This window comes from Hyperolius riggenbachi, chromosome 6 (genome assembly GCF_040937935.1).
Source record: "Hyperolius riggenbachi isolate aHypRig1 chromosome 6, aHypRig1.pri, whole genome shotgun sequence".
Taxonomy (NCBI): domain Eukaryota; kingdom Metazoa; phylum Chordata; class Amphibia; order Anura; family Hyperoliidae; genus Hyperolius; species Hyperolius riggenbachi.
This window is the reverse complement of record NC_090651.1, coordinates 362720515-362733238: the sequence shown is the minus strand read 5'-3', so window position 1 is coordinate 362733238 and position 12724 is coordinate 362720515. Positions and strand designations below refer to the sequence as shown.

The following is a 12724-nucleotide window of genomic DNA, read 5'->3' as shown; positions in this document are numbered from 1 at the left end:
TTCCCCTTCCAGACACCTAGAATTTTCCTTTAATGCTGAATCTTATTCCTGACACCTATCTCAATCGGCAAACCACCTCCCCCGCACAAAATTTTGCATAATACTAATTAGCAGTTTACGATCATCACTATTCACTACCAAGTTGTGGCTTGCTAGTGAATAGCGATTTAGCAATCTGGCATAGCCCTATGTTTAAGGTTGTGTAGAGGAAGGAGAGAGAGGAGAGGAGACCGGCACTGCAATCAACTAACAATTTATTCCATAGTGTAGCATGTATCAACAAACCAGAGGCGGGACAAGGTCCTCCAGCACCCAAGGCTGAGAGAGCAAAGTGCGCCCCTCCATCCCTCCCCCCCCAGTCGTCACACACTGATTGCTATTAGACTAAGAGGCGCCCCAGGGCCCCCAACTGACCCAACACCTTAATCTACAGTTATCTGGCTTGCAGTCACTGTCATGTATCTCCTTTTCTTATTTCTTTCTGCTTCAAACACAATTGGGAATGACAGCTGAATGAATTGTGCACCCCCTCCTACACTGCGCCCTGAGGCTGGAGCCTCTCCAGCCTCTGCCTCGGCCCGGCCCTGCAACAAACATTACAAATCATGAAATAAACGACATACCATTTCTGAAGCGATGTGGGTAGTGGTGGGTGCTGGGCACTGATACTGTATAAAAATATGGTTTGCACACCCACAAACAAGCAAAATCAACTGTGTATCTGGGTGCTAGGTATGGTAAATAGGGCCTATGGCCCCTACAATGCATAAAAATATACTGTACACCTGCACACCAATAAGTTCATTGCAAAAAATCTTTATAATAAATATATACAAAAGGTGAACATGCGCATATACAAACAATATTGCACAAGCTGAGACAAACACTCAAAATGGACACTATGTCAATGGTATAACATCACAGCACTGTACATCACATTAAGCATTAGACCTAAATACAGCGGTGTATGCAACAGTGCATACAGCAGAAGACCAGTACAAAATAGTGCAAGGGCTAACAAAATAGATAGCTGTGAAGTCAACCATAAGGATCCCGGAACTGCAGCAATATACAATCCTCATGGAGCAGACATCAAGCAAGCTGGAGAGCCCAGGATCACACAAAGTTCATGACAAAGTGTCAAACGTCCATTACCCTGACAGCGCCGTTTCGGAAGAGGGTCAGAAGTTGCCCAGCACTCCCTGGGCAACTTCTGACCCTCTGACGAAGGATCTTCAATCCGAAACGGCGCTGTCAGGGTAATGGACGTTTGACACTTTGTCATGAACTTTGTGTGATCCTGGGCTCTCCAGCTTGCTTGATGTCTGCTCCATGAGGATTGTATATTGCTGCAGTTCCGGGATCCTTATGGTTGACTTCACAGCTATCTATTTTGTTAGCCCTTGCACTATTTTGTACTGGTCTTCTGCTGTATGCACTGTTGCATACACCGCTGTATTTAGGTCTAATGCTTAATGTGATGTACAGTGCTGTGATGTTATACCATTGACATAGTGTCCATTTTGAGTGTTTGTCTCAGCTTGTGCAATATTGTTTGTATATGCGCATGTTCACCTTTTGTATATATTTATTATAAAGATTTTTTGCAATGAACTTATTGGTGTGCAGGTGTACAGTATATTTTTATGCTGGGCACTGATAGCCTTACAGCCGTTTTGCGCTGATATATACGCTTCTACGGAGGCCTTGGTGGATATTGCATATCTGCGCGAAACGGCCGTAGCCCGTAAGGCTATCAGTGCCCAGCACCCACATTGCTTCAGCAATAGTATGTCGTTTATTTCACGATTTGTAATGTTTGTTGATACATGCTACACTATGGAATACATTAGTTGATTGCAGTGCTGGTCTCATCTCCTCTCTCTCCTTCTTCTACACAGTACATTGCTATGCTCCATGGCCAGGGCACACAGCCACAACCATTGTGTGAGAAGAAGCACCATGGACCCTGCCCGCTCCCTGCTCAAGTACAGTTTTCTGCTGTAGGGCCAACCATACACCCTCTCCATCCACTACTATGTATAAGGTTGCTTATAACAGTGTTATCAAGTGCCTAAAAAAGTGGTAGGTTTGCACATACAATGCCCAATCTTACCCAGAAGGTCTGCCGAATGCTCCTACTTAGAGGCAGGTTTAATACCACTGATATAAGGAATATATACTGTAGTGGTGCATGATTTGATTTGAGTCACTTTCTACATTCCTCCGGATTCCAACACCAGGAATGCCCTGCAAACACTCAGCGATTATATCTCGGGGTGGGAAATTGCTTTCCCTGAGGCCCTCAACATCATCTTAGGGGACTTCAATAGTGCAAACCTGCGACAGGAGCTGCCCCTTCCAGCAGCACATCACCTGCTCCACCAGGAACCACAATACCCTGGACCAATGCTACACGGCCCTCAGAAATGCTTACTGTAACGATATGTGTCAGCAAGTAACAGAGTTTTGATTATTAGGTAATCTGCAGTATCACCTATAATACAGATATATACCTGATTATATGGTGATCTGCAGAATCACCAATAATACAAGTATACCAGCAGCTAATGTGTTAGCAAAGTATAGTGCTTGGTGCAACAGTAGTACTGATAGGTTTAGCTGTACCTCGCCAGAGGAGCTGGTGGGCACTAAAGTACAGAGCCCCTCACCAGAGACAAGGGCCCTCTGGTGAGAGTAGAGTGGTCAGATTAATCGAGTTGGCAACAGACAGACAGATACGGTACAAAATTGGAAGGCAAAGGCAAGAAGGTTTTAACAGGCAGAGTCGGCAGCAAGATCAGATGGGCAGAAGTACAGAATCACTGAGAGTAAGAATAGTCAGAACGAGCAAGAGTCATACACAGATAATCAATAGTATTTTGATTATAATTATAGCTATCAAATAAATCCTATCACTGTGTGAAATCCCCGATTTCCTCCCGGATCAAAGCATACCTGATCTATCTAAGGTCTGAGGGCTAACACGAAGTGTTCGCAACAGCAGACAAGTTGCGAGTAATTCAGCAAAGCTTAAGAAGCAGAGGAGACCCCTCCGGCACGCCCACTCCCATCAACCAATGAGGAGCGGCGAGCGTCTCCTCTGACGTCAGCCGACCGGCCGGTCAGCTGATGCGCCTCCTTCCCGCATAAAGGTCCCGTCTGTGCGCGCGTGCACGCAACAATGCAACCCTATGTGCTGCTGACAAACCCGTCCTCAGCGTGCTAGACGCCCGAGGCCCAGATAGATTGCTAGGCAGGGAGATGGAGGCAGCTGCGGTGGTATCGCTGTTCACCGCAGCTGTCTCTTCCATGTTTGTCACACTTACAAGGCCGCTCGAGGCACTCCCCTAGGGAACTCAGATCACTGCCTGATCCACCTGATTCCTACTAACAGAAGGCAGCTTGAGATTTCTTCTGTGCTCTAAAAGATTATTTACAGCATATAATATACTAACACAATGTTTTTTTTAGTAAAACAGCATTTAAAAGGTTACTGTGAGGGATAGCGGACCCGCTGCCAGCAGGCATGAGGCAGCGGGCTCCGCTTCCCGGACTCCCACCGCCGGCGTGCCGCCGAGCGGGGCTGTGCGGTCGGCGGAGTCTGTATGCTCGGCGGACTCCGCCGCGCAGTTGCCTCCTATGGGGTCTCCTTCGCCAGCACTTACCCGGCGCTTGGCGCGCGCGCGAGGAAACAGAAACTTTATCGTTCCCGAAGAGGAGTCAGCTGACCAGGCTGGTCAGCTGACTCCAGCAGGGCCAGGGATTGGCTGGGAGGCTGAGGGACGCTGCTAGAGCGTTCATCAGCATAAAAGGAGCTGTCTGTCAGTTGCTCCTTGTCTGCTGTCGTGAATACACTGTTTGTGTTAGCGCTCAGACCTTAGTGCAGTGCCCTGGTGTTGATACTAAGGATTTCACACCTTAGCTTAGGATTGTTATTGTATATTGATCTGTGTTTTGACTCTGGCTATAACTGACTACTCTATCTCTTGCTGATCTTGTACCTTTGCCTATCTGATCCTTATTGCCGACCTCTGCCTGTCTAACGATTACTCTTCTGCCTTCCGCTCCTGTACTGCCGCCGTCATCTCTGTTGCCGAACCCTTGCCTGTCTGACCTTTCTACCTTCAGTGGAACGTCTCCCACTGGAGGGTTATCTCTGAGGCTTGCCTTTCCGAGACGCCTGCCCCAAGCAGACGATTATTGCTGGGGGTCGAGATTCCTCACTCAGCCTGGTTAGAGGATCTCACTCACGGGGTTCCCATTCAGAGGTAACCACACCTCTGAGGAATTACCGTGTGGTGGACATTTCCACACTATCTGATATATTACTGTCTTAATTTGTTCTTTTGCTGGCGTCCAGAGGTTAGCAATATATCGGATTATCGGTGATACTGCAGATCATCAATAATCGGGTATATATCTGCATTCTGGGTGATACTGCAGATCGCCAATAATCAGATTCTCTCTGCGTGCTGACACCGATCATGACAATTACATCACAAGACTGACTTTTTCTTCTGCAGGGGCAAGCCGCATCCAAACTGGTGATTAGCTTATCTTCTGTATACATTCTTTACTTGATACAATTAGGTAAACATTCTCTGGCTGTGCAGAAACTTATGCTAATGGAGTGACATACAGGTCAGAAATCACTGATGGCTGCATTTACAACCGAATTACATCAGTTAAGAATAAAATGCACCAGCAGCTTTTTAAAGTAAATAAACTGAACTTTGGGAAGTTATAATTTATAAATGAATTATAATACTTGTGCACAAAAGCAAATATGATAATTGTATGGGTTATACAAGTAGGAAAACACATTTTTGTTGAATATTTTGTCAGAGTTTTAAACCCGCTTTAAAGGGGCATTACAGTGAAATATCAGCTCCTGGGATATCCATAATTGTAAGTTTCTATTAGAAGGAGCACCACATATTAGATGGTGCTTTTGTTTACAAAGGTCATCTGTATAATTTATCGCTCAGATACAGAGCCTGTGTCCCTTCGCAAGGCATAGGAAATGACGGACTCTGCATCAGTTACGCTGTGTGATTATAGCCATCTCTCTCCTCTTGTCAGCTCAGAGCAATGCAAGCCCATTCTCCTAATGCTGTGAAAGGTGTTAGGTAAATAAACAGGCAGCCTGTTTATTTACCGAAGACATTCCAAAGCGCAGTACTTTCTCCTGAATGAACTTTCACTAGGAGGACGGGGCTGTGACCTTAGGGAGAGAAGAAAGATATTAGCCCTAATCACTTAGCCAAGATTGCCTTGTCTTGGCATGGCAGGATCTTTATCTGGGCTATAAATTATCCAGATGACCAATGCACTGTCTAATAATACGTGTTGCTCTTTCTAATAGAAACTTGCTTTTAGGGAAATCACAAAATCTTATATTTCACTGTAATGCCCCTTTAACACAGCAAAGACCGTGGAACTGATTGTGGACTTCTGGAAACTCCCTCCTACCCCTCTCCCTGTGCTCATTGATAGGTCTGAGGTCTCCAGAGTTCAAAGTGTCTGGTTCCTAGGCACAACTACTGTCTTTCCCCTAAAATAAGACATTCCCCGAAAAAAAGACCTATCTTATATTTCAAGCATGCTTGAAATATAAGACATCCCCCAAAAATAAGACCTAGTGACAGAGTCCCCCCCCCCCATACTCTCCCGCTCGCTCAGCCGCCCACTTTACCTAATCTGCTCCCGATCCTGGCCCCCACTTTAAAGTCTGGATCCATCTGCAGTTTATGCTGGCATAGCGGTGCGCACACCAGCGGAGAGTTGTGGTGAAAGCAGCTACGGTAATGTATCCAGTAACAGCGCTGCCCTATACAGGAGGTGACCTCTGTTTACTTCCTGTCGGCGCTGTTACTGGATACATTACTATAGGTGCTTTCGCCGCAGGTCTCCACTGATGTGCGTACCGCTATGACAGCATAAACTGCAGGGGGATCCAGACTTTAAGGTGGAGGGGGGGCAGGAGTGAGAGCAAATTAGGTAAGGTGAGCTGCTCAGCAAGCAGGTGAGCATGGGGGGCTCTGATTATATACACTGGCTATACAGGGGGGCCTGACTATATACACTGGCTATATAGGGGGGTCTGACTATATATACACTGGCTATACAGGGGGTCTGACTATATATACACTGGCTATACAGGGGGTCTAACTATATACACTGGCTATATAGGGGTTCTGACTATATACACTGGCTATACAGGGGGGTCTGACTATATACACTGGCTATATGGGGGTTCTGACTATATACACTGGCTGTACGGGGGGGTCTGACTATATACACTGGCTATATGGGAGGGTTCTGAATATATACACTGGCTATACAGGGGGGATCTGACTATATAGACTAAAGGGGATCTGGCTACCACCACAAAATATAAGACCTCCCCGAAATTAAGCCCTAGCACATATTTTGAAGGTAAAATTAATATAAGACAGTGTCTTATTTTCGCGGAAACACGGTATAACAAGCGACCTCAGATGGGGGCAAAACTCAGAAGAAAGCACAGCAGAGGTTATTCTTCCTGCGCCAATTGAAGAAATTATGCTCCGGGAATTGCTGACCAGCTTTTACACCACGACCATCAAATCCATCCTCTGCTGCTCCATCATCGTTCGGTATGCAGGAACAACCGCTAGGGACAAATTCAAACTCCACAGGGTGATACACGCAGTAGAAAAGATCATTGGCTCCTACCTGCCCTCGCTAGATCTCCTCTACTCCATGAGAATATAGGCAGGGGCCTCCCAAGATTTTACTCGACCCCTCCCACCCGGGCAGACGCTACTTCGAGCCCCTACCGATGGGATGCCATTTCAGATCCATCCCGTCCAAAACCACCAGGTGCATGAACACCTTTCCCCAAGCGGTTCTCCTGATGAACTCGCTGAACTCAAGACCCCTCCCCCCCCCCCACCAGGTCTGCACCACTGAGACACTATAGCCGTCAGGGCAACTCTTCCTAACAGCTGTAAACTCTGACCCTCCCAAGCAGAGCCGGGACAAGGTCCTTCAGCACCCAAGGCTGAGACAGCAAAGTGCGCCCCTCCATCCCTCCCACCCCAGTTGTCACACACTGATTACTATTAGACTAAGAGGCGCCCCAGGGTCCCCAACCTCCCTAACACCTTAATCTCTAGTTATCTGGATTGCAGTCACTGTCATGTATCCCCTTTTCTTATTTCTTTCTGCTTCAAACACAATTAGGAATGACAGCTGAATGAATTGTGCACCCCCTCCTACACTGCGCCCTGAGGCTGGAGACTCTCCAGCCTCTGCCTATGCCCGGCCCTGCTCCCAAGACTCTAACTTGTGTTGCCTTTTTTTTTCTTTTAATAGTATGTTTGCCTTGCGTTGTCATACAGTATGTTCCTGAACTGCCATTTGCCATGTGAACCACCAGCAATTCCAAGCACACCAATCGGTGTACTTGGCGATAATAAAGATGATTCTGATTCTGAAATAGCATATACAGTATATGGTCACTCTGTTGTAATATGCCTGCGATTAATGCTGTCTTATGCCTGAAGTCATGCCTATAGTCATTACTGTAATGTTTCCGTAGTCAATCTATGGTAATATGCCTACTATTAGTCTCTTGTAATATGCATGTGGTCACGCTGCTGTAATGTGTGTGCTGTCAGTCTGGTTTAAAGGAAACCACACAAGGAACTATACTTACCTGGGGCTTCCTCCAACCCCCTGTAGTCCATGGGATTTCTCAGTGTCCACCCAGGCCACTCTCTACTCCCACTATCAGCCCAGTAGTCGGGGACTACTGCACATGCGCGGCCCCAGCCCTGCACCTCCTTGGATGTACTTCTATGGTCAAGACCGTTCTGCACCTGGGCAGTTAGTTCAAGCTTGTAACTGCACAGTTTTGTTGAAACAGAGGAGCCAGTATAGTATAAAATGTATTAAAAACTGTTTTAAAAGGGGGGTAGTGGTAGTCTTACCCCACCACAGAAGATTCAACAGATTAGAGTCAGTTAAGATCAATCTTTTATTTCCTTTTCCAAAAAAAGAGCTGCAATGCGTTTCATGGGCCTACAGCCTGCTTCCTCAGGCAAATACATAAAGAGCAGCTTTAATGGACATTTAGTGGAAGGATTTTTGCCCATATATATGTGGACTCTCGCTTGTTTTCCATCTTTTTGTCTTTGTAACCCACAGGCACAGGATTCTCCCAGCTACAGGAGTGTGACCAAGGATGCATGGGGCCAGGGACTTCATCGGAGCTATGAGTCAGAGTGGGAGATCGGACATCACCGTACATAAACCAAGGGAGACCATGGATGGACTACAGGGGGCTGAAGGAGGACCGAAGTAAGTATAAATCCCTGTGTGTGTGTGTGTGACATCTCAGGTACTCTTTAAAGCGGAACTGTAGAATAACATAATGAATGAAATTGCTTATATTTTACAATATTGATTTATAGATTATTTTAGTCAGTGTTTTCCCATTGTAAAATCTTTCCTCTCCCTGATTTTTACATTCTGAGATCTATCGCTGGTGGTGACATCAGTCCCTTCTTTGGAGGGACAGTCCCTCTTTGGGAACCCCCTCCCCCTGTCCCTCTTTCTTCCTCATTAGTCCCTCTTTCAGGACTGTGAAAATATATGTATTTATCTACTGAAAATTGTGTTGAACTGACTTAAACTTTATTCCCATCCTTTGATATATTTCTTATTTTTAACTAGCTGATGGCCCGGCGTTTCCCGGGTATGTATTTGGCTTTTTGGTGTTGGTATTTGGTGTTGGCTCTGCCCACTTTTTCTAACTCTAATACACAATTACTCAATTGCTCAATGACCTAGTTTGTGAGCTTTGTGGTCCTTGGCATCAATAATTTACATTGAAATGAAACAAATCTGATTGGCTGTGGCTCCACCCCCTCTTCTGAATTTGAACTCCAGTCACCCAATGGCCAACTGTACCAGGTTTGAGCAGGGCCGGTGCTACCAATAAGGCAAGAGGGGCAATTGCCCCAGGGCCCCAGAGCCCAGGGGGCCCCCCAAGCCTGTCCCATCTTCGGATAGTTCAAGATTCAATTTATCCAGCCTGGGTATCGTGGCCATTGGGGGAAGCAGTGGCAGGCAGGGGAAGGAGGAAGCCCCCCCCGACTTCCTCCTTGCCTGCCCATATGCAGAGCTACGTGAGTGAAAACATCAGTAACTCACGTGACAGCGCTGTTGGGAACTTCTGCAAGTCTTTTTGTCACATAGATCCATGTTTCCTCTCTGCTGCCCCCTAGTGGCGCTTCTCATTACTGCGCCACTAAAGGAGTCAGTGAGGAGATACGGAACTGTGTGATGGGGAGAAGACTTGATGAAGTTTCAGGAGGCGCTGACAGGTGAGTTTTAACCTGTTTACGCTCACATAGCTCTGCATAATGGGGGGGGGGGGAGAGGGAAGGGGGAGGCTTCCTAAAACACAGGACATCTGGCTATCTATACTATGGGGAACTAACAAATGCTGGGGGGCACACCTGGCTATCTGTACTGGGGGAGGCTACCTAATCCTTGGAGGCACATCTGGCTATCTATACTGGGGGAGGGGCCATCTAATCCTGGGGGACACATCTGACTATACTGGGGGAAGGGATACCTATTCTTTGAGAGCACATCTGGCTATCTATACTGTGGAGGTTACCTAATCCTGGGGGACACATCTGGCTACCTATACTTGGGGGAGGAACTACCTATGGCAGCGTAGTGATGGAAGCGGGGGGGGGGGGGGTGAAGGTCAGGATTGCCCAAGTTACTTTTGCCCCAGGGCCCCATTGGAGCTAGAACAGGCCTGTGCCGTTAACGGTGCAAGAATGGCAGCAATTAAATATTCCCCTTGAAAATCAATAGGTGAATTTTTATTGGCTTTTTTAGGCTCCACCCACTTTTATGAATATTAATCACAGTCACCCAGTGACCAACTGTGCAAAGTTTGAGAACCCTGCCATTAACAGTGTAAGAAAAGCTGCAGTTTACATTTTCCCAGTGAAATTTGTATTTGTCTCCGCCCACTAATGACCCGGCATTGCCCAGGTATGTATTTGGCTGGTGTTGGCTCTGCCCGCTTTTTCTAACCCCAACACACACTTACTCAGTTACTCAATGACCAAGTTTGTGAGCTTTGCAGTCTTTGGCATCAATAATTTGCATTGAAATGAAACAAATCTGATTGGCTGTTTGTGGCTTTGCCCACTTATATGAATTTGAACCCCAGTCACCCAATGACCACCTGTACCAGGTTTGTGGCTTGTGCCATTAACAGTGCAAGAATGGCAGCAATTACATATTCCCCTTGAAAATCAATAGGTGAATTTTGATTGGCTTTTGTAGGCTCCACCCACTTTTCTGAATATTAATCCCAGTCACCCAGTGACCAACTAGTAAGGACCAGTGTGGTTTGAATGATAAAACGACATCTTTAGATTCTAAATTCTTTGTCGTATTGTGGTATGGATGACAAGGGGTGTGGTGGGGGGTGATTAGAGTCATGACAGGGGTGTGTCTCAAAGCGTCCCTCTTTCTTATCTCAAAAAGTTAGGAGGTATGTGAGTATCTTTGAGGAAGGCGGACGCAGCCGGGGACAGGAGGCTGAGCGTGCGGCCGCCCACTAGTCCGTAGTGCAGGAAGCTAAGAGAATCGGGACAGTAGGCTGAGCGCGCGGCCGCCCACTAGTCCGTAGTGCAGGAAGCTGAGAGAATCGGGACAAGAGGCTGAGCGCGCGGCCGCCCACTAGTCCGTAGTGCAGGAAGCTGAGAGAATCAGGACAGTAGGCTGAGCGCGCGGCCGCCCACTAGTCCGTAGTGCAGGAAGCTGAGAGAATCGGGACAGGAGGCTGAGCGCGCAGCCGCCCACTAGTCCGCAGTGCAGGAAGCTGAGAGAATCGGGACAGTAGGCTGAGCGCGCGGCCGCCCACTAGTCCGTAGTGCAGGAAGCTGAGAGAATCGGGACAGGAGACTGAGCGCGCGGCCGCCCACTAGTCCGTAGTGCAGGAAGCTGAGAGAATCGGGACAGGAGGCTGAGCCTGCGGCCACCCACTAGTCCGCAGTGCAGGAAGCTGAGAGAATCGGGACAGGAGGCTGAGCGCGCGGCCGCCCACTGGTCCGTAGTGCAGGAAGCTGAGAGAATCGGGACAGGAGGCTGAGCGCGCGGCCGCCCACTGGTCCGTAGTGCAGGAAGCTGAGAGAATCGGGACAGGAAGCTGAGCGCGCGGCCGCCCACTAGTCCGTAGTGCAGGAAGCTGAGAGAATCAGGACAGGAGGCTGAGCGCGCGGCCGCCCACTAGTCCGTAGTGCAGGAAGCTGAGAGAATCGGGACAGGAGGCTGAGCGCGCGGCCGCCCACTGGTCTGTAGTGCAGGAAGCTGAGAGAATCGGGACAGGAGGCTGAGCGCGCGGCCGCCCACTAGTCCGTAGTGCAGGAAGCTGAGAGAATCGGGACAGGAGGCTGAGCGCGCGGCCGCCCACTAGTCCGTAGTGCAGGAAGCTGAGAGAATCGGGACAGGAGGCTGAGCGCGCGGCCGCCCACTAGTCCGTAGTGCAGGAAGCTGAGAGAATCGGGACAGGAGGCTGAGCGCGCGGCCGCCCACTGGTCCGTAGTGCAGGAAGCTGAGAGAATCGGGACAGGAGGCTGAGCGCGCGGCCGCCCACTAGTCCGTAGTGCAGGAAGCTGAGAGAATCGGGACAGGAGGCTGAGCGTGCGGCCGCCCACTGGTCCGTAGTGCAGGAAGCTGAGAGAATCGGGACAGGAGGCTGAGCGCGCGGCCGCCCACTGGTCCGTAGTGCAGGAAGCTGAGAGAATCGGGACAGTAGGCTGAGCGCGCGGCCGCCCACTGGTCCATAGTGCAGAAAGCTGAGAGAATCGGGACAGGAGGCTGAGCGTGCGGCCGCCCACTAGTCCGTAGTGCAGGAAGCTGAGAGAATCGGGACAGGAGGCTGAGCGCGCGGCCGCCCACTAGTCCGTAGTGCAGGAAGCTGAGAGAATCGGGACAGGAGGCTGAGCGCGCGGCCGCCCACTGGTCCGTAGTGCAGGAAGCTGAGAGAATCTGGACAGGAGGCTGAGCACGCGGCCGCCCACTAGTCCGTAGTGCAGGAAGCTGAGAGAATCGGGACAGGAGGCTGAGCGCGCGGCCGCCCACTAGTCCGTAGTGCAGGAAGCTGAGAGAATCGGGACAGTAGGCTGAGCGCGCGGCCGCCCACTAGTCCGTAGTGCAGGAAGCTGAGAGAATCGGGACAGGAGGCTGAGCGTGCGGCCGCCCACTAGTCCGTAGTGCAGGAAGCTGAGAGAATCGGGACAGGAGGCTGAGCGCGCGGCCGCCCACTAGTCCGTAGTGCAGGAAGCTGAGAGAATCGGGACAGGAAGCTGAGCGCGCGGCCGCCCACTAGTCCGTAGTGCAGGAAGCTGAGGGAATCGGGAGAACCCTCCAGTGGCCACTGATACGGGGGAGAGCTCATGCCAAATACTCTACTCGCGTGATTTGAATCAAGGATCCTGTGAGAGAAATACATTTTATAATTGATTTCAAAACATAAAGTATTATGCTATGGGAGTTTTCTTATTTGAAGGTATGGGGACATATGCCATTCACTTTTTCTCCTGAGTTTTCTCCCAGGTGATAACTTCACAACTTGTCATAAAATGCCTTTTAACCTCCCTGGCATTATGATTATTTCCAGATTTAAAGAGGAACTACAGTG

At 49.0% G+C, this 12724-nt stretch overlaps 1 protein-coding gene across 1 annotated transcript in view; it reads left to right on the top strand.

The window, feature by feature from the left end:
• The first annotated feature begins 1080 nt into the window (after positions 1 to 1080).
• LOC137522270 (interleukin-20-like) overlaps positions 1081 to 12724 on the top strand; it is a 26969-nt gene continuing 15325 nt past the window's right edge. Inside the window, exon 1 of the mRNA XM_068242298.1 lies at positions 1081 to 1180. Within this exon, the coding sequence (XP_068098399.1) occupies positions 1081 to 1180 (100 nt within the window). The remainder of the gene's footprint in view (positions 1181 to 12724) is intronic.